The sequence below is a fragment of the Callorhinus ursinus genome, unplaced genomic scaffold (assembly GCF_003265705.2).
Source record: "Callorhinus ursinus isolate GAN/ISIS: 27379988/994484 unplaced genomic scaffold, GSC_fseal_2.0 scaffold36, whole genome shotgun sequence".
In the NCBI taxonomy this organism is placed as follows: Eukaryota; Metazoa; Chordata; class Mammalia; order Carnivora; family Otariidae; genus Callorhinus; species Callorhinus ursinus.
The window spans coordinates 5060989-5087735 of NW_027397098.1; the positions used below are offsets into that span (position 1 = coordinate 5060989).

General features: G+C 39.5%; 1 protein-coding gene across 3 annotated transcripts in view; it reads left to right on the forward strand.

Annotated features, from left to right (window-relative positions):
* Positions 1-11967: 11967 nt before the first annotated feature.
* Positions 11968-26747, forward strand: part of UPF2 (UPF2 regulator of nonsense mediated mRNA decay) — a 108744-nt gene continuing 93964 nt past the window's right edge. For all 3 annotated transcript variants that reach the window (XM_025853513.2, XM_025853514.2, XM_025853515.2), the window contains exons 1-3: positions 11968-12101; positions 17634-18013; positions 21836-22615. In XM_025853513.2, coding sequence (XP_025709298.1) covers positions 17652-18013; positions 21836-22615 — 1142 coding nt within the window. In that variant the 5' untranslated portion in view covers positions 11968-12101; positions 17634-17651. The remainder of the gene's footprint in view (positions 12102-17633; positions 18014-21835; positions 22616-26747) is intronic.

The following is a 26747-nucleotide window of genomic DNA, read 5'->3' on the forward strand; positions in this document are numbered from 1 at the left end:
CACCATAACTTGTGCTGTATTATATTCACTAGAAATAGTCACTAAACCCAGCCTATGCTCAAGGGAAGGGGATTATATGAGGGTGTAAAGACCAGGAGGTGGGCATCCTTGAGTGCCATCTTAGAGGCCATCTACCACAGCCTGTGACCGCATGACCATTTCTAGAAATGTATGACTGAAGGGTGCACCACACTCATTTTTTTGGCCTGTCACTCATGCATCCTGTCATGTAACTCCTTCACTGGCTACCACAACACTCTGCCTTGTTAGTCCTCTATCTTTTCTGTTTCTTTTCCAAATGCTTTTTCAGTCATCTTTCTTTTCCAACTTCTTTTTGTTTTGTTTTTAAAGATTTATTTATTTATAAGAGAAAGAGAGAGCATGCATGAGTGGGGGTAGAGGCAGAGGGAGAGGGAGAGAGATTCTCAAGCAGATTCTGTGCTGAGCATGGAGCCAGACATGGGGCTTGATCTCATAACTCTGAGATCACAACCTGAGCCAAAACCAAGAGTTTGAGCCACCCAAGCAGCCCCCTTTTCCATCTTCTGATTTTCATCTCTATACTCTTGCAGAAAGTCCATCTGTCACCATTGAGACTTCCCGCCCAGCTCTCCCACCTGATGTTCTGTGAAACTGCTAACTGATACACCCAAGCCGACCCCTTCCTCTCCTGAATTTCTGTGACACATAGAGACAGTGTCTTTAGTTGAACATTTTTTTTCTCTGCTTATCTTGTCTCCCAAAAGCTAAAATGTTTGAGTGGGGATAATGATTTTTTTTTTACTGTTTGCTTGTATATCTTGAGTGCTTTGTGAGAGTACTTCCAATTCTAACATTCTGTAACTCAATGACTCCCATCTCCTACCTAACACAGTAGAAGCATGACATTGTTTTACTTTATTGGAAATCAATCTGGCATGTATTCATCTGATGGAAAGTAATAGGCATTTGCTTACTGAATTAATATTTATTGAGTACCTACTACATGCCAGCATTGTTCTAGGTGCTTTGGAATATAGAAGTGAAGAAGTCAGACATGGTTCCTATGTTCAGGAGCTTACAATCTTAGATAGAAGTTAAATAATCACACAACTAATTAATTATAAGTATAAAAGAATTGTGAAGGGGTGCCTAGGTGGCTCAGTTGGTTAGGCGACTGCCTTCGGCTCAGGTCATGATCCTGGAGTCCTGGGATTAAGTCCTGCATCGGGCTCCCTGCTCAGTGGGGAGTCTGCTTCTCCCTCTGACCCTCCCCCCTCTCATGCTCTCTCTATCTCATTCTCTCTCTCAAATAAATAAAATGTTTAAAAAAAAAAGAACTGTGAAGGATGGGTATAAGATACTATGAAACTACGTAACTGAGGGGAATGTTATCTAGTCTGGAGGATTATGTAAACTGAAATCTTGAAAATGAAATAGGAGTTAGGCAAGCAAAAAGAGGTGTCGAGGATGGATAACACAAGGGCAACATGAGGTTCTAACAAGCTCCTTATCCTCTCCTACTGCTTAGTGAAGGAGGGAGTATATTTTTAAAGTACCCTTTTTTAAAAACCATATTGTCTACTTGTGCCATGGTCTTACTTTCACTTTCCTTCCTCTTACATCATTTCATCAGAGTTGTAACAACTCTCATGTCAACATATTGTCTTTAAAACTATTTGTGAATGTGGCTCCTTCAGAAAATGTCTGCGAGGTAAGTGACCCATCCACTGCCCCCCTTCTTTGCTTTGTTTCTGGAGCAACTGAGTTGATGTTGATGCCATTGACTGAGATGAGGAAGAGTAGAAGGGGAGCAAACTTGGCAAACTTCACTTGGGACATTTGAATTTTATCTGGGATACTAAGTAGATCTGTCAACTAGGCAGTCGGATGCACCTGTCAGAATTCAGAAGAAAACCACGGACCGAAAAAAACACATTTGACAGTTTTCAATGTACAGATGTTATTGAGAACCTGGGTATGAATGAGAAGTCCTGGATTTAGAATTCTGAAGAACTCAAAAGTTTAAAGGTTGGGATGAGAAGGAGGAGTTGTCAGCAAAAGAAATGAGATAAAGCCAGAGAATTTTGAGGAAACAGGGCTTTTGAAGGGACACATCTAGGTTCAAATTCTAGCTTTGCCCATTATCAACTGTGTGTCTGCATAGCTAATATTGGTCACATCTCATGGTGGAACACATCTTGCTTTCCATCTGAAAGTGGAGATAATTATGCCTGTCTTAGAGAAAGCTGGCATAGGTTCATGGCTAAGTAACTTCATCTAAACTGCCTGACTCCAGATCTTGGCTCCGTCACTGACCAGCTGGGAGCGTGGGCAGGTTCCCTAATTTCTCTATCCCTCATTTTTCCCATTAGTAAAATGAGCTTAATAGTACTTATGACATTGGATTATTGTGAGGATTAAATAATTAGTGCATGTAAAGTGTTTAGAACAATGCCTGACACCTAGTAACCTTAGCTGTATTTATGATTGCACCGTTTTAAAATTTAAAAAAGAATAGTTGTATAGAACTTGCAGAATAGTAAGTACCAAAAGATGATAGCTGTTATTATTAGTTTATCATCATTATCATCATCATTATTTTGAGAGAGAGAGTGCACATGTGTAAGTGTAGGGGGAGGGGTAGAGGAAGAGGGAGAGAGAATCCTAAGCAGGCTCCATGCCCAGTGTGGAGCCCAATGTGGAGCTCAATCCCGCAACCCTGAGATCATGACCTGAGCTGAGATCAAGATTTGGACCCCTAACCGACTGAGCTACCCAGGCACCCCTTGCTTATTATCATTATTATTAAACTGATAGTGAATGTTGCATATGAAAAATTTAATCCAAAATATTTAAATTTTTATTTTTTATAAAGATTTTTATTTATTTATCGAGAGAGAGAGAGAGAGAGAATGGTAGAGAGAGAGCATGAGAGGGAAGACGGTCAGAGGGAGAAGCAGACTCCCCGCTGAGCAGGGAGCCCGATGCAGGACTCGATCGCGGGACTCCAGGATCATGACCTGAGCCGAAGGCAGTCGCTTAACCAACTGAGCCACCCAGCCGCCCTAATCCGAAATATTTAGATGAGTCTTTCATGAAGATGGAAGGAAGGGGTAAAACACAACAGAATGGCTATTTGTACAGCTTTTATGGGGAAAACTTAGGGAAGTATAATGTATACATAATATGTCTGTAGGACAGAACCTTCCCAAAGAAAACTAAGCTGGAAATTACACCCATTCTTTTACCTTACCCTTAGCAACTGACACAAGAAGGGAAGTGATGTCAGCTTCTTCAGGCGGTAACTTTTTTCCCCAGCTCTCTTTCTCATTGTGACAATATCGTCCTGGGTTATGAAGACAACCACTTTTCATTTGGATTCTTAAACACTTGGAAGCAGTGACAAGAGGTGTGGCCAAAATTAAATTAAAATAATGAAGTTAGGGATCATAAAGTCTAATCTACTGAGGCGTCTGAGTCACAGGTTTACAAGTGACTTGCCCCAGTTTCATTGTGTTACATGTACAGTAGTAGCCAGGCTCCAAGACCAGACACTGGATGGTTGATTTCTAGCCCTTCCACTTACCTTTGTGTTATCGTGGGTATAGTTTTAGCAACACACTGGTCTGACCCAGGCAGACATTCTTGTTTTATTATATGTATTGGCCGGTCTTGTTAGAACTAGGTTATAAAATCATGTCCCTTCTTATTCTATATTCTGTGTAACTGTGTAAAAGGGGATGTCGGTATTATGACGTGTGTGGAGCTCAGATATATAAAGTGGGGAAAACATCCTAGAATGGGAAGAAATAATGCATAAGAGCATGAACGTTGGAATCAGAAAGTTCAGACAAGAATGAAGATTCTATTTAGTAGCTATGCCATCCTGGGCACATTATCTAACTACACTAAACGCTAGTTTTCCCATCTCTAAAAACAAGGAAAATAACCAAATAGGATCCCCATTGGGTTGATAAACGCCTGAAGCACACTAAGAAAGAGGCATCTGTTTATTTCTCTCCATTTATCCAGTGAATCACTCAGTATTAAAAACTTGAATTAGCTTTAATGCAAATCATGAAAAGGAGTACGGAGGCCTATATTTGGGCTGCTAAGCATCGGTATATTGCTTGGTAAATAAAAATGAAACTCCAGTCTATGATTGTTTCCTCTAAAATAATGTGTTATTTTCACTCTAGTTTAATCCTACTTTCCTGCATCAGTACACAGATTTTTCTCCCTCTTCCATGACAGCATTTGTAGAAGAGGGAAAACTTTTCCTCCATCCTCTTAGGTGTCATATCCGAAGCGTGTGAATTAAACTGACAAAAGACAGAGTAAAGGGGGAAATGGCATACAACTTTAATGGATGTTTTTAATTTTACATGCAAGGAGGCTACACAGAAAAGAAGTCAAAACCTAAAGAAGTAGATACAGAAGCTTACATTCTATTTTAACAAAGGGTGATAAATTATGGAAAAGTGACTGGACAAGGGGAGTTTGGACTTCCAGGGGCAGCAAGTTGTGGAAAGGTAAATATACGTGGAAACTAATGGAACTTAAGGCTGGTTTTAGTAAGGTTTGTTTGTCCAGACTCATCTTGGTGTCAACTTTCCATCTTCCTCATGGTCACAAATCTCTCAGAGAGAGGATCAATGGAAGTCCTCATTTCATAGAAGTTTATACTTTCAGTCAGATAATGGAAGATCTGAGAAGGCTTCTTTGTGCATCTGGGTTTTTTTTTTTAATTTTTAAAGATTTTATTTATTTGACACAGACAGACATAGCGAGAGAGGGAACACAAGCAGGGGGAGCGGGAGAGGGAGAAGCAGGCTTCCCGCGGAGCAGGGAGCCCGATGCGGGGCTCTATCCCAGGACCCTGGGATCATGACCTGAGCCGAAGGCAGATGCCCAACGACTGAGCCACCCAGGCGCCCCATGGCCTCTTTGTGCATCTGTTAATTCTCAATTGCCTTCAGTTCAAAATAATCCATATGCCAAAGTGACATATTTTGGAGTGGAATATTCTAATCCCCTTCATATTCATTCACTTAATAATTCCTTCTATCAAAATATCATTAAGCGCCTGCTATGGCCCCAGGACACAAAGATTAATAAACTATAAATCACATCTTCAAGGAGCTCACAGTTTTAATGAGAAAACAAATATAAACAAATCATCTCAATATAATATAATGAATTTTATAACAGAGATGTTCAGATGCTGCTATGGGAACCCAGGGAGGGGCAGGGACCTAATCTGATATACGTGGGGTGCTGGTGATAAAGAATGGCTTCCCTAGGGAAATAATCCTTGAGCTCCTAGTTAGGAAACATTCATGGGAGAAAGGGCATTCTAGACCGAAGCATAATATGCGCACTAAGGAAAGAGGAAGTCCAGTCTATGCAGGTTATCTATTGTGGCTAGAACTTAGACCTGTGGGGGAAGTAGCAGGAAGTGAGACTAGACATATAAGCAAGAGCTATGCATTATTAAGGACCCCTGCTAAAGACTCTGAATTTTACCCTGTAAGTCAGTGACTTCCAAAGTGGGTTGGCACCAAGGGGTAGGTAAAATGATTTCCTTAGGCAAAAATACCGGAACTTCTGTTTTGTTTTGTTTTTTAATTCTTACCTTTTGTGTTTGGGAGAATGCACTGTAATGTATATATTTGTACAGTACACACAATTTGTATCTAAGTAAATATACATGGATTGGGAGGATGACCTCCTCCCCTCCCCATATAATTGTATGATCAAGGAGGTTTGGGGAGGATTGCCATTAAGGGGAGTTAAATGATCTAATACTCTCCAAGGTCGGTAGGGGGCAAGAGTAGAAACAATTAGGAAGAACTTAGAGATGGTTGCCAGTAGTGTGGGTTTGAGTTACGTGGCTGTGAACTAAGGCTGTCGAGGTGGGGCTATGGATAAGGACCCAGGCAAGATCTTTCTGAGACATATCAATTGCACTTGGACAAAGGATGGAGTGAGGACTGCCTAACTAATGGAGAGGAAAAGCTTTTCCTCTACCCTCCTACGTTCTTCATTTGGAAGTGTGTGAATTAAACTAACAAAGGACAGATGAACAGGAGAGAAGGCACACTATTTTTTATTAATATTTACATGCACAGGCGTTCACCATAAAGAAGTGAAACACAAAGAAGCAGTTAGACTCAGGGTTTACACACCATTTTAACAAAGGAGAAGGGGCTGGGGTCTTAAAGGACAACTAAATATGGGAGTGGCTTGGAAATATATGGAGAAGTGATGGAAGATAAGTCCGATCTGTGCATGCAAACCCTTCTGGGTGTTGACTCTCTATCACCAGCAATAAGAGTCCCTCTCTTCTTCCTGATATGGAGGTTGGGGTGGGGGGCAGACACCTTCACAAAGGGAAATTCATGCACTGCTTTTAGTCAGATAAGGGGAGATCTAGAGAATTCTTCCAGCATCCGTTGATTCTCAATTGCCTTCAGCTCAAAATAATCATTATGCTGAAGTGCCATATTTTGGGGTGACATATCCTGATACCCTTTAGCACCATTAACTGAAAGAATAAAAATAAATCATGAAGTAGATGGAGTTGGAGACCAACATGAAGTTCAATTTTGGACATTTTAGGTTTGAAGTGTATGTGGAATATTTCATCATAGCTGCCCCATAGCAAAGACTTAGAAATATGGGTCGGGAATTAAATTAAGGCAATTAGATGACAGGGCGCCTGGGTGGCTCAGTTGGTTGAGCGGCTGCCTTCGGCTCAGGTCATGATCCTGGAGTCCCGGGGTCGAGTCCCGCATGGGGCTCCCTGCTCAGCGGGGAGTCTGCTTCTCCCTCTAACCCTCCCCCCTCTCATGTACTCTCTCTCTCTCTCTCTCTCTCTTGTTCTCACTGTCTCAAAATAAATAAATAAATCTAAAAAAAAAAGACAATTAGATGACATAGGTTACTTTCTCGCCACTTATCATTAGTCCCCTCCCCCAAATATTGAGATTGGTTATTCTCCTGGACAAACTGAAGTGAAACCAGAATTAGAAATGATGTTTACAAACTTCTGTGTTTATTTGTTACAATAGCTGAGAAATCTCCTTTTTTCCCCTCCCCCCCAGTTTTACTGGGGTATAATTGAAAAATAAAATTGTAAAATATTTAAAGTGTACCTTGTGGTGATTTGATTTTTTCCCCTTTTTAATTTTCATTTTATGTTCATTTTCTTAACCCAGATTTCCAGCATTTGGAGTAAAAGGTTTCAGGCACACTGATGTCACACCAGAGTTAAGGGCTATTGAAGCACTATTTACTTCAACTGCAAAGCCATTTAGATGACTGTGTTTCCTATTTCCGAAATGGTTTAGTAACAGCTAACACAGAGCATACACTGTGAGCACTGTGCTAAGTGCTTTTATTTGAATCACCTCATTTACTGTTCACAAAATCCTATGAAAAGGTACTGTTATTATCAAGATTTTTAAAAAGATTTTATTTATTTATTTATTTATTTATTTATTCATTTGAGGGGGGTGGCACGCAAGTGGGGGTCGGGCAGAGGGAAAGGGAGAGACAATCCCAAGCTGACTCTGCGCCAAGCATGGAGTCAACATGGGGTTCCATCGCATGACCCTGAGATCACCACCTGAGCCGAAATCAAGAGTTGGTCGCTTAACCAACTGAGCCACCCAGGCACCTCTATTATCAAGATTTTTTAAGAATTAAAAGCTGTGATCTAAACTGGTTAAAGAATTAGCCAAGCTCAAATAGCTGGTATATTTTGGAACTAGAATTTGCATTCATGTAGTCTGACTTCAGAGATGCATGCATCTTGCTTTCCATGGTGGCTTCTAAACCAGTTCTCTTTCATCCTCTTTCAAAAGCCTCAGCTCCTCTGGATTTGTTCCTTCTGTCTATAGCCCCAGTTACTGCAGCTCTCCGGAACCACATTCTGATGTCCTCATCTGTCCCTTTTAATTCACTAAAGTTTTTGGCTTTGTTAAGAAGAAAAGCACAGGCCCCAAATGTAGTCACATCAGCAAACCAAGACTCAATACCTAACCTAATTGCAATTTCAAGTCCCACAGGAACGTAACCTTTAACCAGGCAATATGGAATTACCTGGTCAGTACCAGAAAATATACCGATAGGCCCCTTCCATTCCCCTCAGGAGGGTTACCTTGCCTAAAGCAATGCATTCTTTGCTAATAATTTCCTTTATTCTCCTCTCTGCCTTTAAAAACTGTTCCCTTTCTACAGCTTGATGGACCTTTTTTTCTATTTGCTAGACGGGATGCTGTCCAATTCATGAATCATTTAATAAAGCCAATTAGATCTTCAAATTTACTCAGTTGAATTTTTGTTATTAAACAGCTCTTTCATCACCATTTTCTTGGCAACCTCTACTCCTGTCAATCCATTAACCCTATCCACACTCATACATACACCTCATTCCCCTTAACTTCCTTCCATATCCAGCAGAGATTCCATGATCCTTCATGATTATCAGCTTCTTGAAAACACACAATCCCCTTACTCTTCACTTTCTTTTTCATCATGCTCATGGGGGCAAAAAAGCCACAACCTTGACTAAAACTAACTGTTCATCTCTTCCGGAGAAATTGGCATATGTAGGCTGCATGGTTTTAAATTCATGATCAGAAACACCAAGTAGTGTGTCAGCAGCAATCCTTAGTATGCATCTCCATTGCTTTCACGTTCTTCAAGCCATCTCCTATTTTCCCCTCTGTTTTCAAACCTCCCCAATCTCTCCCTCACCCCACTCTTGCCTCCAATTTCATTGAGAAAATAGGAATGATGAAGGTGAAAGTCCTTTACAATCCCCCCTCCAAGTCTACAAGCCTATCTGTCCATGCATTCATCTTCTTTGTTTCCCTCTTAATAGCTTGTGGGCACTGCTTCTATCAAAGGCACTCTTTCTTTTCTTTTCTTTTCCTAAGATTTATTTATTTAGGGGGCCTGGGTGGCTCAGTCCATTAAGCATCTGCCTTTAGCTCAGGTCATGATCCCAGGATCCTGGGATCAAGCCCCACATTGGGCTCCCTGCTCAGCGGGGAGTCTGCTTCTCCCTCTCCCTCTGCTTGTGCTCTCTCTCTCAAATAAATAAAATCTTTTAATTATTTGAGGGGGGGGAGAGAGTGGAGGCGGGGGGCAGTGGCAGCAGGAGAGGGAGAGAATCTCAAGCAGACTCCACGCTCTGCGCAGAACCCAACATATGGGCTTGATCTCACAATCCTGAGATCAGGACCTGAGCTGAAAGCAAGAGTTGGATGCTTAACTGACAAAGCCACCCAGGCACCCCTCAAAGGCACTCTTTCTCCTTGTACTTCAGATTCCATTCCTTCTCACCACCACAAGGATTTTGCTCATTGTTACCTGTTTTCTCTCTCCCTGCATCATTAATATTTACCTCCCTATTGGATCATGCCCAGGAGTATACTTCCTTTTTATCTCTCATTAAAAATACAAAAAGATACAAATGTAAAAGACACAAATCTAGCTTAAATTAGTCAAGCTAGACATCAGCTTCTAAAAGACGGAGGTGAATTTGTTCAAGGTACAGCACATATTCAGCAGGGCACCAGGCAGTTCATGTCACATGAGCCCTATTTTTTTTTTTAATTTAGGATTTATCTTGCCCTGAAATTGTAATCCCTTTCTCTTGCCTTTGCTTTCTAATGCCAAGCAGCATTGTAACTGGGGTTTAAATAGAAAATAGTATCACGTAAATTATATGTATATCAGTTTTTTCTTTTTTCATATGGTGTAGTTCTGTCAACTGAAGCAGGTAGAGGAAAAGGCATTTTTTAGAATTTTCTCAAATAATGAAATATCTAGATAGACACTTAAAAACTAAATATAATGTAGCTACAGAAAACAGTGAAGCTTGAATTATCAGAATGCAAAAATGATGACTTCTTCAGAGAAGTGTGTTTCTTCTAGTTAGAGATTGCAACAATAGCCTCGTATCAGAAGGCTTTGGTGGCTTTTGACATCTTTCTTTGGAAAGAAAAAAAAGGGGAGCATTTTCAGTCTATGAAAAAGTATAGGCATTAAGGCAGTGGGATACATCAGAAAAAGCTTGGGTTTTTGGAGTTGGACTTGTGTGTAATAGTATGCTTACAAGTTTTGTGATACTGAATTAATCTTTTTGTGACTCAGTTTCTATAAAATGGGAATCATAATACCTACAAGATTATTATGATTATTAATTAAAATAAATTTAAAATAAGCAAAAGCGCAATAAAAAGTCTTTTTTTTTTTTGATCCCTGTATTCACAGGATTTCCTTTTAATACCTCATGAAAGGTAAAGATTGACTTGGATAGGCAGATTTATTCATTAACAGCATAGAGGTAAATTTTCTCAAGGTAGGCAGACAAAATGAGAAAAACTTCTGGGAAAAGAACAGTGGTGGCCATCCCCAGTATGGTGGTTTGGGACAGTTCTCTCCTAATTGTTTTGTTATTGTTGTTTTTAAGTAGGCTCCATGCCTAGCAATACTGAGATCCAGACCTGATTATCAAGAACAAAATGCTTAACCAACTGAGCCACCCAGGTGTCTTCCTCCACTTACTTGTTTATCAGTGGTGCAGAAGAGCAGCATTTATCTTTCACTTTCACTACCCTTTAAATGATCGACCTATTAGTAGTGTTTTGAAAAAAAAATCTAAGTACAGGAAACATCAACACTCCATTTGTGAAGGCGATTTATTTGCATGCTACTAATAAATGGAAAGCGAACCACTGAATAGAGGCAAATGGGCAAAAGCTGAATACAAATGAGCCTCATGCATTTGAGGTTGGTAGCAGCTCATTTTGCGAGCTTCTATATCGGGTGAGGCGCCACGTGTCAAGCAAGAATCAAGACCAGTTTTGCACCCTTGTTCCTTTGGCTCCTGATCAGTCAAAGCCAACCAGTACGAGATCATGTTAGCAGATCTAAGCACTGTTTCGATAAAAATCGGAGGCCAGGTACACAAACTCCGCAATTTAAGAGGAGTTAAGTTGTGTGGATAAACTAATGCCCATTTTTAAAAAAGTTGACTTGGTTTCGCAATCGGAAGAAATGACTAGCCAACTTTTTAAACAAGTGATTACATTCAGTAACTCAGGGAGGTCATTTAATTTTAATTTTTTTTTTTTTTTAATTTGCTTGCTACGACAGGGTACTTTCTAAGATCCTTGAGAAAAACCTTTCTTCTTCATTCTGGGTTTTTATGTCGAACAACTAAAAAAGTGCTTCTGGAAATTCCCCCACGGGACTTTCGTTGTCTTTCTAGGGCACTCTTTAAATCTAGACCCATTCCTAACCAACTTCTACTTTTCCCACCAGCCATATTCTTTGGCTTCTCCAGTTTTCAACTTCCTAAATCTTCAACCTCACCCCTCAAATTAGCCCAATCAAACTTTCCCTTCTTAGACCTCTCCCTTACGTTCGCTCCAGGAAACTCCCCTGAGAATCACGTGGCCAAACTTGTCCTTAATGGCGCTCCGTAATTCTCCTACTGTTCCACCGCCCTTCCTTACCTCCTGTTAGCTCCGCCCCACCCCATTCTAGCTCCCCCCTTCGAATCCCCCAAGTGCCTGCGCCTGCGCATCTCCAATTTAGGCGCTTTCCCTTTCCTGGCGACCAATCCACTTCCTGCCTTCGGTCCTTGGAACACTCCTCCCCTCTGCTGGGGACCTGACTTGAGGTGCTGGTTGTGGCTGCCCTATTCATTGCCTGTCTGAAAAACTCGCTCTTCTTATCTGATGGACAATTTGAACCAGCCTGTATGTGTGTCGCACCTGTCTGAGCCTTTGCTCGCGATCCGTCACTCCATGGTTTAGCTAAGGGCATCGATATGCCGGGGGAACGGAGACCCGGACAGTTTTCGATCAGGCATGTGTGCGAACAGCTTTTTCCTTTCCTCCTCCCTCCGCCCCGCCCCCACTCGCAGCCTGGCCGCGCTGGTGAGTGGCGGGCGGGAGGGCCGGCGGGCGGAGGGAGGAGGGGGAGCTGAGGGAAGGCGGGCCCTCGGCTGCGAGATAGGTGGGGGGAGGGGAGGGGAGAGCCCGAGCGCTGGAGTTGGTGCTGGGAAACCCGGGGCTAATGTTGACAACAGGCTCGAGGTGAGTCCCGGGGAACCTCCTTCCCCTCCGCTCCAACGATCGGGAGGAAGCGGGGCTGGGGGGCACCGGCCTGGACTCCTACTCCCTGAGGGACCCAAGAGCCGACTCCGCACCTCAGCGCTCCGGGGGCGGCGAGCACTAGACGGACCGCAGCTCCGGCGTCGTCCTCCTCAGACCCCTCTCCCCGAGGCGCCCATGAACGCGGGCGCCCCCGGCCCGGGGCACACATGAGGGGCGGTCGATGGGGTGTCTGCCCCACATGCCCGGGCTGGGCCTCGGGGCTGAAGGCGGGCAGCCTGCTGTGGCGGGGTGAAGGTGTTTGGGGGTGTGGAGTAGAGCGAGGGGAGGTTGGGGAAAGCTCTTCGGGAGCCGGGAGGGAAGCGAGGGCGAGGAAGTGGGGAGGGTGCGTGTGTGGGAGGATGTAGAGTAGGGAGACCAGCCGGAGAGTCTCGGTCTCGGGTGGTGAGGGAGTGTGGGGTGAGAAGTTGGGGTTGGGGCAAGGATGGTCTGCGAAGGTGACCGTGGGTACCCGTAGGAAGGGGAGTTGTGGCGGGGAAGCGTGTGGGGTATGGGAATGTGCAGCAGGAGCAGGGGTTTGTGGGAGATGTGTGTGGAGGGGAAGGGGTTTCGGTGTTGGGGAATGGTGGGCAGGGGTTATTTGGTTTACTTCTTTTTAGTCACATAGGCTGAGGGTTTTTCGCTCTGCCTTCATCCCAGGGCTCCCTAGTATTTACTCTCGTTGGTACTTTTGAACTGAGATCATCATCACACGGTATTTGGTCGTCAGGTTGGCCCGGCAGAGACAGCTTACGATTTGCGGGGTACACACCGAACCGCACCATCAGCTCTCCTGCTTTTTTAGAAGCTGTATATAATGATGCATCAGACCAAAGTAAAACTGTCACTCACCCCTTATCATTTATCGTAGTTTTTAGGTGTTTATTAAAAACTGTGCGACTCATCAAGAAAACCAGTTTTGAACTCTGGTGAAATTTGTAAAAACTTTGAACGAGTCCTTGGTATTAAGGACTTTTTATAAAGCCACAGACTGGGAGATCTCTAAAGCCCCTGTGCGGTTCTGCCCTTAGGTCATTTTGAATAACACAGAATTAAAAGGTAAAACAGCATTGTCTTCCTCTTGAGTATTTTCAGAGCAGTCTGATTGTGATTTCATACATAGTCCATATGGTACTTTGCTAAAGGACTATCTTTCAAAGGGAAACACCCTTACTCTGCACTCTGTTCTCCGGTACACTCCATTGGTACCTGTCTTTGCTAATGAAGTAGTTTAACTTTCTTTTGGACATTCAGAATATATTTAGAAAACCAAATAAAATATACAGCCCAAGGGCCAGGGCACTACTTGGGAAGCTAGGAAGGTAAGGTTTTAAAACATGGCTTCCTTTTAAGGACTGGCTTTAATTGTATCAGTAATTTGTAAGAACTAATGATATTCCAATAAAAAGATCACTAATATTTATCTTGATTATTTTGAGATGAAATCTATTTAAAATTCTAGTTTTTACTTGAAAAAGTTTTTGAAATAGTTCAGTAAAATATTTGGCTGTTTATTAAAAGCATGGACTATCAAAATATTTCAAAGAAATTTTAGCATTTCACTAAATACAGTTTAATTGACAGTACAAATGCATGTGGATCCAAATTAGATTGTTTGTATATTTTGTTTGGCTTTTAAAATCTTCAGTCAGGGTATATAGTGGGGAAGAGAACTGGACAGTGAGCCTTGACCCAGCTATTAAACTAGTGTAATCGGGCAGGTCACTCCTCTGCTGCCCTGTCATTGTAAAAATTGAGAATTGGAGTAAAGTCTAGTAGTCCTGATTCTAAAAAAAATCTCATCTTCCAGTGAACTTTTCAGTGTTCCGTGTGAAAGAATAAACATTTATTGAATGCCTTCTTGATACTACCTTCTATGTTAGTAGATAAGAATTCTGTAGGAGAGGTAGCAGTACCTCCATTTTGTCAATGATTAGACTCAGAGTTAAGTTGCCCGGTTCCCATAGCTAGCAGGTTGCAGAGTTGAGATGCAAACTTAAAGTCTGACTTCAAAGCCTATATTGTTTTCACATGTTGCATTGCTGGTCTTTACATATCTCATATTTTTTGTTCCCTGAAATTTAGTTTGAAGTGTACTTTGGGTATGTTTTTAATACAAGGATGAAGTGATTCAAAGAATGTATCACTACCATGATTTAAGGGTCTTATTGAGAATCTGTTTTTTTATGTTTTAGAGCAGGATCAATTCATGAGTGCCTACTACAGTTTGATACAGTAGGCACTTAAACATTTATTGAATAAATGAATGCTGTAGAGAGTCACAAAAGTTTAGGAGACTCTGTTAAGCTAATACATGATCCTTTATGAATTTGTAAGATTCCAAGTGAATTTAATGTTTTTATAGAACTTAAAATTACCTTCATAAATGAGACATTACTTGTAAATTTTTAGGCTATTCTTACTGTCTGTAGTTCCTTGTATCATTGAAGTGTTGCTTGTTGATAAACTTCACTTCAGAAAATACCAGCTCTCTATATAAAGAGTATTATTTTTCTGTGCATAATGACAAATATCCCTAAGTAAGATCGTATTGTTACGTTAGGAATTATCTTATCCCTGTATGTTTTAGCTAGTGTCTGCCAAAAGTTAAAAAAGTGATATAAAAACTGCTTAGCCATTATCAGGGACTCTTTCTATTCAGATACATAATTCTATGATTTGTCAGGATCTATAATCAAGTCTTCCACCTCACAGTTTGGTACTCTCAAGGTTCTTAATAACTTTAGTTGAGAGTATGGGTTCAAATTCCAGCTCTGTCACCAGCTGTGGAGGCCTTGGTCAAGTTACTTGGTCAAGTCTCAGTTTACTCATTTATAAAATAGGGAAAATAATACCCACCTCATAAAGATTTTAGTATTAGATGAGATAATGTATGTAAGATGTTTACTGTGGGGCCAGTGAGTGGTAGCTATGAGTATTTTCTTTTTAAAAGTTTGCTTGCTTTAGGGCATGGTTTTTTCACATTAAAGGTGGGTATTTGAAGCTGCTACGCTTCCCAGATAACATAAATGTTAACACTGCCTTGCCACGCAAATAAGTAGTTATGCCCTTTCATGTTTTAATGATTGCTTAAACAGGATTAGCAGCTTTTTTTCTTGAGTTCCACCATTGAGGTTAACTGAAGCCTTTGGGTGTCACTGTTAAAATAAATGCGTAGATTGTAGGGGTGCCTGGGTGGCTCAGTCGGTTAAGCGGGTAAGTGTCTGCCTTCGGCTCAGGTCTTGATCCCAGGGTCCTGGGATAAAGCCCTGCAACGGGCTCCCTCCTCAGCGGGGAGCCTGCTTCTCCCTCTCCTCCCTGCTCATTCTCTCTCTCTCTCTCTCTTTCTCTCTCTCGCTATCTTTGTCTTTCTCTCTTAAATAAATAAATAAAATCTTAAAAAAAATTAAATGCATAGAATGTGAACCTGGAGGAGAATCAGAGTAAAAGAGAAAAAGAGAAAGGAAAAGGTGGTTGAGAGAAGATAGAGTGTTGCTTGTGCCTCCAAAAATTACTTAAAGTGCTTCTATTGGCCTAGGTTTTCTTTCTGTGATAACATTTTATTGGAGTGCTGACATAAATGCATTGTTTATAAAATATTTATTATTGCAAATGTTTTGTGTGCTAATGTAGTTTTTATTGCTGTAACTTAAAATCTATATTTGAAAATTATTAAGAATACGGTGTATATTTTTAGCTTTTAATAAAAAATTAGGAAGTTTAAATAATTTAATTCTGTATTTCTTAAATAGAAAGTATTTTGATTTTCTCATATACAATTTTCAGATGATTTAGGACTTAAAACATGAAGCACTGCCCATAAAAGAAATTATATTAGAACACTAGTTCTAAGAGAGTTTTATTTTTAGGAAAGAAAAAATGCTGAATTTTGCTGGGAAATACAGTTTTTTGTTCCAGTTTATTTCCAGTTAACTGTATAGAGCCTGTACTATAAGACGAGTGTTATCCAGTAGAACTTTCTGTGACAATTAAAATATTCTATGCACTGTCTGTTGTGGTAGCCACTAGTCTTTTGGAATTGAGCACTTGAAATATGGGTAGTGACCGAAGAACAAAATTTCAAACTCTTTAATTAATTTTCATGTAAGTAGCCTCATGTGGCTAGTGCAGTGTTTTTCAGCTGGTGGTGATTTTGTCCTCAAGCAACATTTGGCAATGTCTGGAGTAGTTTTTGTTTGTTTGTTTTTTTTTTTAAAGATTTTATTTATTTATTTGAGAGAGAGAGAATGAGAGATAGAGAGCACGAGAGGGAAGAGGGTCAGAGGGAGAAGCAGACTCCCTGCTGAGCAGGGAGCCCGACGTGGGACTCGATCCCAGGACTCCAGGATCATGACCTGAGCCGAAGGCAGTTGCTTAACCAACTGAGCCACTCAGGCGCCCCTGGAGTAGTTTTTGGTTGTCAAAACTGGGGAGATACTGCTGGCACCTCCTTAATAGAGAAGGCAGGGATGCTGTTAAATGTATAATGCACAAAATAGTGTTACTACCCCCCCACCCAAAACCCCCAAAGAGTTATCTTGCCCGAAATGGTAATAGTGCTAAGGCTGAGAAGTCCTGATCTTGTGGCTACTGTATTGGCAGATAGAGACAATATACAGATGTTGTAATCATCATTATGTTTATTTATAGATTAATTTTGACTGATACTAATGGAAAGATTAAAAATCTAGTATAATTTGAGATAGTTGATGGTTTCTGATTTGAAAGTTTGATAAGGTTAGAATGATAATGTGAAGGGCGCCTGGGTGGCTCAGATGGTTAAGCGTCTGCCTTCGGCACAGGTCATAATCCCAGGGTCCTGGGATTGAGTCCCACATCGAGCTCCCTGCTCCTTGGGAGCCTGCTTCTCCCTCTGCCTCTCTCTCTCTCTCTCTCTCTCTCTGTCTCTCATGAATAAATAAATAAAATCTTTAAAAAAAAAAGAATGATAATGTGAAATCCATCTTCTGTTGTCTATTTTGTTAGTTCATTTATAGGAGGCAAGAGCTCGTTTATGTTCCAACTTAAAAACTTCTGTTCCATGTTGTGTGAAATATGTCACCAGCATCTCCTAACGGATGTGAAATGTTGGGATTAAAACCGATTGAAAATATTCTCAGATACATACTGAAGTATTTATGATTGAATGTTACGTTTTGTAGTTGATAATGGTTGAATTTGGGCAGTGAGTATATGGAGGTTGGTTATATTGTGCTCTCTACTTTTGTTTATGTTTCAGTTTTTCCTTAGTAAAAAGTAAAAAAGTACTTAGGTGAGGCATAACCCAATAATGATAGAATGTGGAATGTGACCAAGAAATTATTTTATCACAGAAATAGTGTTTATTTTGCATGCATTTATTTAATCTTCCACAACAATTGCATTAATGTGTTCTGTTTAAAAAACAGTTTCACATCTAAAAGCCATTGCATTTACAATACTACAAAGAATACTGACGTTCTTTTATTCTTACAGATTGTTCTGGGTAACATAATGCCAGCTGAGCGTAAAAAGCCAGCAAGTATGGAAGAAAAAGAAACTTTACTAAACAACAAGGAAAAAGACTGTGGTGAAAGGCGGCCAGTGAGCAGCAGGGAGAAACCAAAAGATGAGATCAAGCTTACTGCCAAGAAGGAGGTTATTAAGGTCCCTGAAGATAAAAAGAAGAAACTGGAAGAAGATAAGAGAAAAAAAGAAGACAAGGAACGAAAGAAAAAAGAAGAAGAAAAGGTGAAGGCAGAGGAAGAATTAAAGAAAAAAGAGGAAGAAGAAAAAAAGAAACATGAAGAGGAAGAGAAAAAGAAGCAAGAAGAGCAGGCAAAACGTCAGCAAGAAGAAGAAGCTGCCCAGTTGAAGTAAGAACATTTATTATTGATATGAAGGAATGGGAAGATTGTAATATTAGGAAAGCAATGATTGTTTGGATTCAGACTTCTGGGGTGCACTTCAACGAGAGTGTCTTCAGTTACTCGTTCTGTTATTTTCAGTGACTAGAGGCATGCTTATGATGCTTTAATTGCTCATTTTAAACGTAATTAAATTAATTCATAAATAATAAAGGTATCTTTAATACGTATTTTTTTGGGTGTAGGGTAATCTGGATTGTTTTTGACTTTTTGATTTTTATTTATTTATTTTAAAGATTTTATTTATTTGAGAGAATGAGAGAGAGAGGGCATGGGGGGGAGGGTCAGAGGGAGAAGCAGACTCCCTGCCGAGCGGGGAGCCCGATGCGGGACTCGATCCCGGGACTCCAGGATCATGACCTGAGCCGAAGGCAGTCGCTCAACCAACTGAGCCACCCAGGCGCCCTGTTTTTGATTTTTTTATTTTATTTTATTTTTTTTATTTTTTTTTTTTTAAAGATTTTGTTTATTTATTTGAGAGACAGAATGAGAGAGAAAGCACATGAGATGGGGGGAGGGTCAGAGGGAGAAGCAGACTCCCTGCTGAGCAGGGAGCCTGATGCGGGACTCGATCCAGGGACTCCAGGATCATGACCTGAGCCGAAGGCAGTCGCTTAACCAACTGAGCCACCCAGGCGCCCTGTTTTTGATTTTTTTAAAAAGCTTTTTTTTTCATGGTCTCGGTCTTAAGTTGAAAGTCTTTAGTTCTTAATGGCTATTATTTGCTGAATTCTTAATATGTGCTAGGCACTACAAAACGTATCAGCACATATCCTAAAGGCAGTCCTAATAATCCTCATTTGACAGATTAATAAAATGAAATTTGAAGAGGTTACAATAAACAGTGGAGTGGCTGGGTTTTTTGAACCTAGCCAACTTTAAAAATTTGTCCTTAAAAAGAATTCCATAATGCCTCCCATTCTTGTTTTCATCTAAATCTATTTTTAGGGGTGCCTGGGTGGCTCAGTTGGTTAGGCGTCTGCGTTTGGCTCAGGTCATGGTCCCAGGGTCCTTGGATCAAGCCCCATGTCTGGCTTCCTGCTCAGCAGGGTGTCTGCTTCTCCCTCTGTTCCTCTCCCTGTTCATGCTTGTGCTCATGCACAGGCGTGTGCCCTCTCTCTTTCTGAAATAAAATCTTTAAAAAAGAAAGAAAAGAAATCTATTTTTAACCTTGTAAATCTATATAAGTAGTATAATGACCTGGCGAAAAACAAGGTAGTCCTCAGGAAATCTACTAGGATGTAGCACGAGTGACAACTGTTGAGTAGCATGGGCTCTTCTCTCCATATATATGTGATTTAAAAAACTTTGCGAACATGAATTTTCATGGATCTCTAGAACAGCTCAACCACCTACTCTCCTACCAAAGTTCTTTAGCCCTTCTGTTTTTAGAGAGGTACTGGAGCCTTAGGTGTGGAAGGCAATAGTAGAGGCCAGTTTGGGAATATTCAGAGCCATGATTCTTGAGAGCTTCTTGCTTATATTTTACTTTAAAAAAAAAATTCACAAGAAACTGTGGACCACACAGAAGGAGGCAGGTACAAAATGAGATTGCTGTTAAATGTAAATGTAAAAAGAACACTGGGTTTTAAGACTTATGAAAAAAAGAACATAATGTATTTCACTGATTATTTTATATTAATTACATGTTGAAATTAAACTTTTAAATTTATTGTGCTAAAAATGTATTCAAATTAATTTTAAAATATTCACAAGGATATTCAATTTCACTGTTACTTTTGTTCCTCCCTCTACCCTAGTACAGAAAGAACAAGAAAAACCCAAACAAACCACAGACAAACAAACAAAAACCCAAACCATCAGACTCCCAACTTAATGGGAAAAATTCAAACATATGCAAAAAACAGAAAAGAATAACAAACCAGTCCTCCCAAGCCCCACACCACCCTATCTACCCCACTTTTTTCCCCTGGAGTACTTTAAAGCCTCATTATTTCAATGGTAAATATTTCATTTATGTATCTTAAACTGTTTTTATTGCAGATGAAAATGGACTTATTTAAAGAATATACATAATGAGTTATTCTTTCTTAAAGTGTGCTCTCACTGCTAATCCTTTATTTGCATGCGGCTGGGAGACTTCCAAGGGATATTCACATGTCTGTGTTCCCTGTTAACTTATTGTGGCTTTTAGTTGAAAAATCATAGAAGGGTAGCTCAGGGATGGTTATCTCTGAAAGATGAAAATTTGTTTTTTAGAAATTTATATTTTTAAAGTTACATATTTTGGTATCTCAGAAGCCTCAAAGTCAAGATTGTCCCTACCTTCCTGCTCCTGCTCAAGTTATTTTACTACTTTTGCAATTTAAACATGTTCCATCTTTTTTTTTTTAAAGATCTTATTTATTTATTTGAGAGAGAGAGAATGAGAGATAGAGAGCATGAGAGGGAAGAAGGTCAGAGGGAGAAGCAGACTCCCTGCTGAGCAGGGAGCCCGATGCGGGACTCGATCCTGGGACTCCAGGATCATGACCTGACCCGAAGGCAATCGCTTAACCAACTGAGCCATCCAGGCGCCCCCATCTTTTTTTTTTTTAAAGTTCAGCCCCCCAGAATACTTTTATTTATTTATTTATTTTGTTAACCCTTATTTTTGTACGTATATAAGTTTTTCTTTCTTTAAAATTTTGGGAGGCACTTCCTTCATATTCCATCTTTTAATTTTTTTTTTCAGGATAAACTGTTAACCTTTTATTAAAGGAGTTTTATCTTACAGTTATCTTCTAGTTCCTTTCCAGATTTTCTTTTTTTTTTTTTTAAAGATTTTATTTATTTATTTGAGAGAGAGAGAGAATGAGAGATAGAGAGCATGAGAGGGAAGAGGGTCAGAGGGAGAAGCAAGACTCCCTGCCGAGCAGGGAGTCCGATGTGGGACTCGATCCCAGGACTCCAGGATCATGACCTGAGCCGAAGGCAGTTGCCCAACCAACTGAGCCACCCAGGCGCCCCCTTTCCAGATTTTCTTAATTACACTTGAATTTTAAGACCCAAACTGAGAAAGGTGCTTTATTAGAGGTTTGGTTAAACCTGAAGTATGGAAAAGTACTTAAATATCAAAACATTTTTATTGCATTCTTTTTATAAACACTGTTCTTTAAAGTATTCTTTGTGGACATTTTTTTTTTCTATATTCCCAATGCTTTTATCTGTTTTAGGTCTTATATCCTATTTTATATTATTTTATATTTTTCATATTACACATTATGTGTTTAATCCATTTACTTTTGCAGCTTTATTGAGGTAGAATTGACAAAAGTGTTTTATCCATTTAGTTTGCTAGTTGACAGAATGATTTTTGCTCTAGTTATTCAGAATCATCCACTCTGCCACATTTCGTATTTTCAGTATACCGGGTTTTCATTATCTTAAGTCATTAATAAAATGTCTTTAGAAGTTGGAAAAGGGGTGCCTGGCTGGCTCGGTCGGTATCGCGTGCAACTTTTCATCTCAGGGTTGTGAGTTTGAGTCCCATGTGGGTGCAGAGATTGCTTAAAAACAAAATCTTAAAGTAAGGGTACCTGGATGGCTCAGTCGGTTAAGTGTCCGACTCCTGGTCAGGTCTTGATCACAGGTCGTGAGTTGAAAAAAATATTTAAAAAAAAGTAGGAAAAGGTTTTTTGCTTGTTTCATTTCTTTGGGATGCTGATGCTTATATGATTATGTTTTCATTGTCTTTCACTTTTATGAAATTTGTCAGTGATTCTTCAAAATATACAAGGTATTTTATTTACTTGTTTGTTTTTTATATAGAGAGAAAGAGGAGTCCCTTCAGCTTCATCAGGAAGCCTGGGAACGACATCAGTTAAGGAAGGAACTTCGTAGCAAAAACCAAAATGCTCCAGACAGCCGGCCAGAGGAAAATTTCTTTAGCCGCCTAGACTCAAGTTTGAAGAAAAATACTGCTTTTGTCAAGAAACTAAAAACTATTACAGAACAACAGAGAGACTCCTTGTCCCATGATTTTAATGGCCTAAATTTAAGCAAATACATTGCAGAAGCTGTAGCTTCTATTGTGGAAGCAAAGCTAAAAATATCTGATGTGAACTGTGCTGTGCACTTGTGCTCTCTCTTTCACCAGCGTTATGCCGACTTTGCTCCATCACTTCTTCAGGTTTGGAAAAAACATTTTGAAGCGAGGAAAGAAGAGAAAACCCCTAACATTACCAAGTTAAGAACTGATTTGCGTTTCATTGCAGAATTGACAATAGTTGGGATTTTCACTGACAAGGAAGGTCTTTCCTTAATCTATGAACAGCTAAAAAATATTATTAATGCTGATCGGGAATCCCATACTCATGTTTCCGTGGTGATTAGTTTTTGTCGACATTGCGGAGATGATATTGCTGGTCTTGTGCCGCGGAAAGTGAAGAGTGCTGCAGAGAAGTTTAATTTGAGTTTTCCTCCTAGTGAGATAATTAGTCCAGAGAAACAACAACCTTTCCAGAATCTTTTAAAAGAATACTTTACATCTTTGACCAAACACCTGAAAAGGGACCACAGGGAGCTTCAGAATACTGAGAGACAAAACAGGTGATTTTCAAATATTTCTCAGAATTGAGAATTTATTTTGGAGCTCATACTTAAAAATTTTTAAAGTCTTCATGCCACTGAAAGAACTTATGGAAAAGGGCTCATTGCAGGTGATTTCTTAACATTTCCAGGAGAATTTCAAAGTACCAGTCTAAGTACTCATGTTTAAATGGGAGTCTATGATAGATTTTGTTTCTGAATTTAAAAGACAACTGACAAGTATATGGTGATTTTTACTATGTGGATGTGTTTTCTTCCTGTGATTTAAAAAACTCCTTAATGTTGAGGGATAAATTTTCTTTTTCTGTCACTTTAACTTACCTGCTATTATTTTTGTGTGTTTTGTTATGCCCTCTCTATAACAGGTTTGCTTTCATTTTTTTGTATCTTAATTTATTGATGTCACTGTTGATACTTGTTCTTCTTAGAAAATGAGTCATTATCAGTGGTGTTTTAGATCAGAAATGAGGAAAATAGTGCAACAAATTAGATGTGAAAAAAAATTTCTCGAATGCTACTGTGTAAAGTGCGTTAACAGGAGTCTTTCTCTTGGGACCATCCATTTAAAGTTTCAAGGAATAATGTGGAATAATGTATGTTGCCTGTGGTAATTAGTGAAGATATCTGATTAAGGGGCCACCTTTGATTGTTACAAGATACTACTGTGTAGCCTCTGTACCTAGGAGGCATCAACAAGTTAGAAGTTGATGTAGTTGGTGGGCAGTAGGTCAACTTTTATGGAGGGTGGATTTGGAGGAGGGCTGAGGGAGTACAGAAAGGCGGCAACAGCAGTAGCGTTTGGCTGAGTACTTTGCACCTATTTAAAATGCATAGTTATGAGTCTGAAATTGCTATTTTTCAAGAATTAGTATGGGAGGGTATGGATTTCCATAAACCTGCTGGTTTAATCAGAAGGTGATTGACTTAACTAGGAGCGAAGACTGTAGTAGTGTGGTTAGCTTTATGTCAGGGTAGGTCCACAGACTGACTAAACCATGGTGGTTGAGGGTCACTCAGGACGTGAGAGTTTAAGATGGCAGTGGTGTTCCTCAGGGCTTCTTTTTTTATTTTTAAAAACAAAGATCTTTGTTGTGTGCTTTTGAATAGTGAGGACTGTTTTAAACTTTGAATAGGCAACTTCAGGGTGTATTTATGTAGTCAATAATGAGTTTAAGCAGAAAATAGTGGCCTCTATTAATAATTCTCACATATTTAAGGTTTCTTAATTATGACTTAAGAGTGTTTTGTCATTTTCCTAGTCTTTTTCTTTTTTCCGGTCTGTTCTACCTAATACCTCACGGCTGATTTTTGTAGTATGCCTTGATTACTTTTTATCATCTACTTTAGGGGTTTTGTGTGTGTGTTTACTTCTGATTGGCCTCACAGAAGCTTAGAGGGTAGAGTCTACAATGACTTAATCCAATCACCTTTCCAGTGCAAGAGTCCATTTTACAGATTATCTGACAGATAAAATATTCTTTCTTTGAAAGTGCCCTTCCAATGTTGGCACACCTACTTACTAGGAATTCAAGCTGAAATTTAACTCCCCATAAAATGGTTCCCTTCGATTTACTTCTTTTTTCTGGTACTAATGGAATAAAGCTGCTTAAAGTGGGGGTCCATGACTGTTTACCTATTCATAATGAATTAAGTATAGGAACAGACTAAACATTTAGACATCTTTTATAGCAATTTTTTATAGTCCTGATATTGTTACTGTGTTTTATAAAAGTGTCTGCAGTGATTAGAAAAAAAAAATTCCTTTACCACAGATAGTTTGAGAAACACTGACGTGGGACATGTCTCCTCTTTCATACCCATGATAATATCTCAAATATTTGCAGACTGCCAGGATGTTTCCTTTTCATCTTCTCAAGGCTTAACACCTCCTGTTCCTTCAGTTTGTTCCATGATTTCCACATGACTATCCTTAGGACATTTGTTTTGGATGCATTTTTTCCTGCCTGTAACCTCAAATTCCATTACTTTTTATAGCTGCCTTGTCATTCTTTTGCCTGTTTGTGAGCTTATATATACCTAAAGATTAATTTCTCAAATGAACTGCTGCCAAACCAGTTCTTCACCTTGAACTAGTGGAAATTATCTCTTAAACCTGAATGCAGACTTACCTCTTTTAACTTTATTTAGTTTTTGGCATATTACTTTATCCTAATGATAATTTTGAACATTGATTATGTTATTATCTGCTGTATGTATTATTATGTACTTATCTGCTGGTTACATTCAGCTTTGATAAGCAGACCTGTTCTTTAATATTATTCAAGTCACCATGAAAATTTTGAATGGGATGTAATGTTAAGAGCATGGTTTTGTGGCCTTTACCTAGAAACTTTTACTCATTTAAATACAGAGCTGTTGGGGCGCCTGGGTGGCTTTAGTCGTTAAGCGTCTGCCTTTGTCTCAGGTCATGGTCCCAGGGTCCTGGGATGAGCCCTACGTTAGGCTCCCTGTTCAGCGGGAAGCCTGCTTCTCCCTCTCCCACTCCCCCTGCTTGTGCTCCCTCTCTTGCTGTGTCTCTCTCTCTGTCAAATAAATGAATAAAATCTTTAAAAAACAAATAAATCCAGAACTGTTAACCTGTGGTTATAATTAGAGGAGGTTATCTACCTAGTATAAATTGATCTTAGTATTGTAGCAGTCATTTTATCATGGGATTGTCTACTTAGATGTAATAATTTGGGAGATGGGAAAATATATATATATATTTTTTAAGATTTTATTCATTTATTTGACAGAGAGAGAGTAAGAGCACAAGCCAGGAGACGGAGAGGGAGAAGCAGGCTCTCCGCTGGAGCAGGGACCCTAATGCAGGGCTCGATCTCAGGACCCTGGGATCATGACCTGAGCTGAAGGCAGCCACTTAACCGACTGAGCCACTCAGGCGCCCCGGGAGATGGGAAAATCTTAATCACAATATAGAAAATAATTGCATATGGGTTAATAAATAACGCATACCTTAGGATAGCTTCAAATTGAGCAGCCTCTATAGTATATAGTAGTATATAGTATAGGGACTGTACTATAGTATAGATTTGAATACCTGACTGACCAAGAAGACATGAGGATTAGTGCAGAGTCCCTTGGCCTAGTATTAGTACATTACAATGTACTGTTAAAATGATCAGTTCCCCAAAGTTTCCCCCTCCCAGTCATTATCCAGTAGGGGTTTTGAGATTATTCTGCATCATGGGAATAATTGTGAACAGTAGTTTTTCCCTGTAAGGTTTCTCTTAGGCATGGAAATGCTGGAAATTTAAGTGCCAAGCTAGCAGATATTCAAGACTCATGTAGTTAAATTACTTTAAGCCTTTATTCAATATCTTAGTAATGACAGTTTAAAAAAAAACACCCAGATACATTCTATTTTCAGTCTTTGAGTCCTAAATGCTTTAGGTCATTGTAATTAGCTTCGGAGATGGCACTATTCATAGAGGTTGGGAAGGCTTCGTCTGTACTCATTAACGTCTATACTTAAGATTTCTTTCAACCAATTTATAAAAATAGAATAATAAAATCTCTGGTATTTTCTAAAAGACACTAATGAATGAATGAAGACAGTGACTGCATAACACCTGTTGAGTCTTAGTTAGCTGTTCTTTTCTCATGTTACCTGGGCTGGTACTACAGGTATTAGGTAGCTAGTTCTGTTTCAAAGGCCCTGAGAGAGTTGTAATTATAAGCAAGTAATACAGCTGACCCTAGGATTTGGTGAATTCTTATAAATTGACCTTATCAGCTTTTTGTACTTCAAAGAATTTTTAAAATATATTTTGGTTAAATGATTGATCCTGGGGAGTTATAATTAATATTTAAACATTTGAAAATAGTAACTTCGTCCAGTTTAGAGTTAATAGCTTTACTTGGTAGGTTTTGCTTTTTATAATGTTCAGTGCTCTTACTTTATACTTAAAATGCTTTGTGTTGTGAGATATTATTCTCAGTGAGGTAATATGACCTATTTTTTGGCATTTAATAAAAATTGAAGAAATAATTTAATTTTTATTAGATAAAATTTAATTATGTAACAGTTTGTTTCTTGCAGTAGTGAAATCATGAATTCGTATATTAAGTCAATTCTTACTTGAATAATTTTGAAGTGTCTTGATTCCTT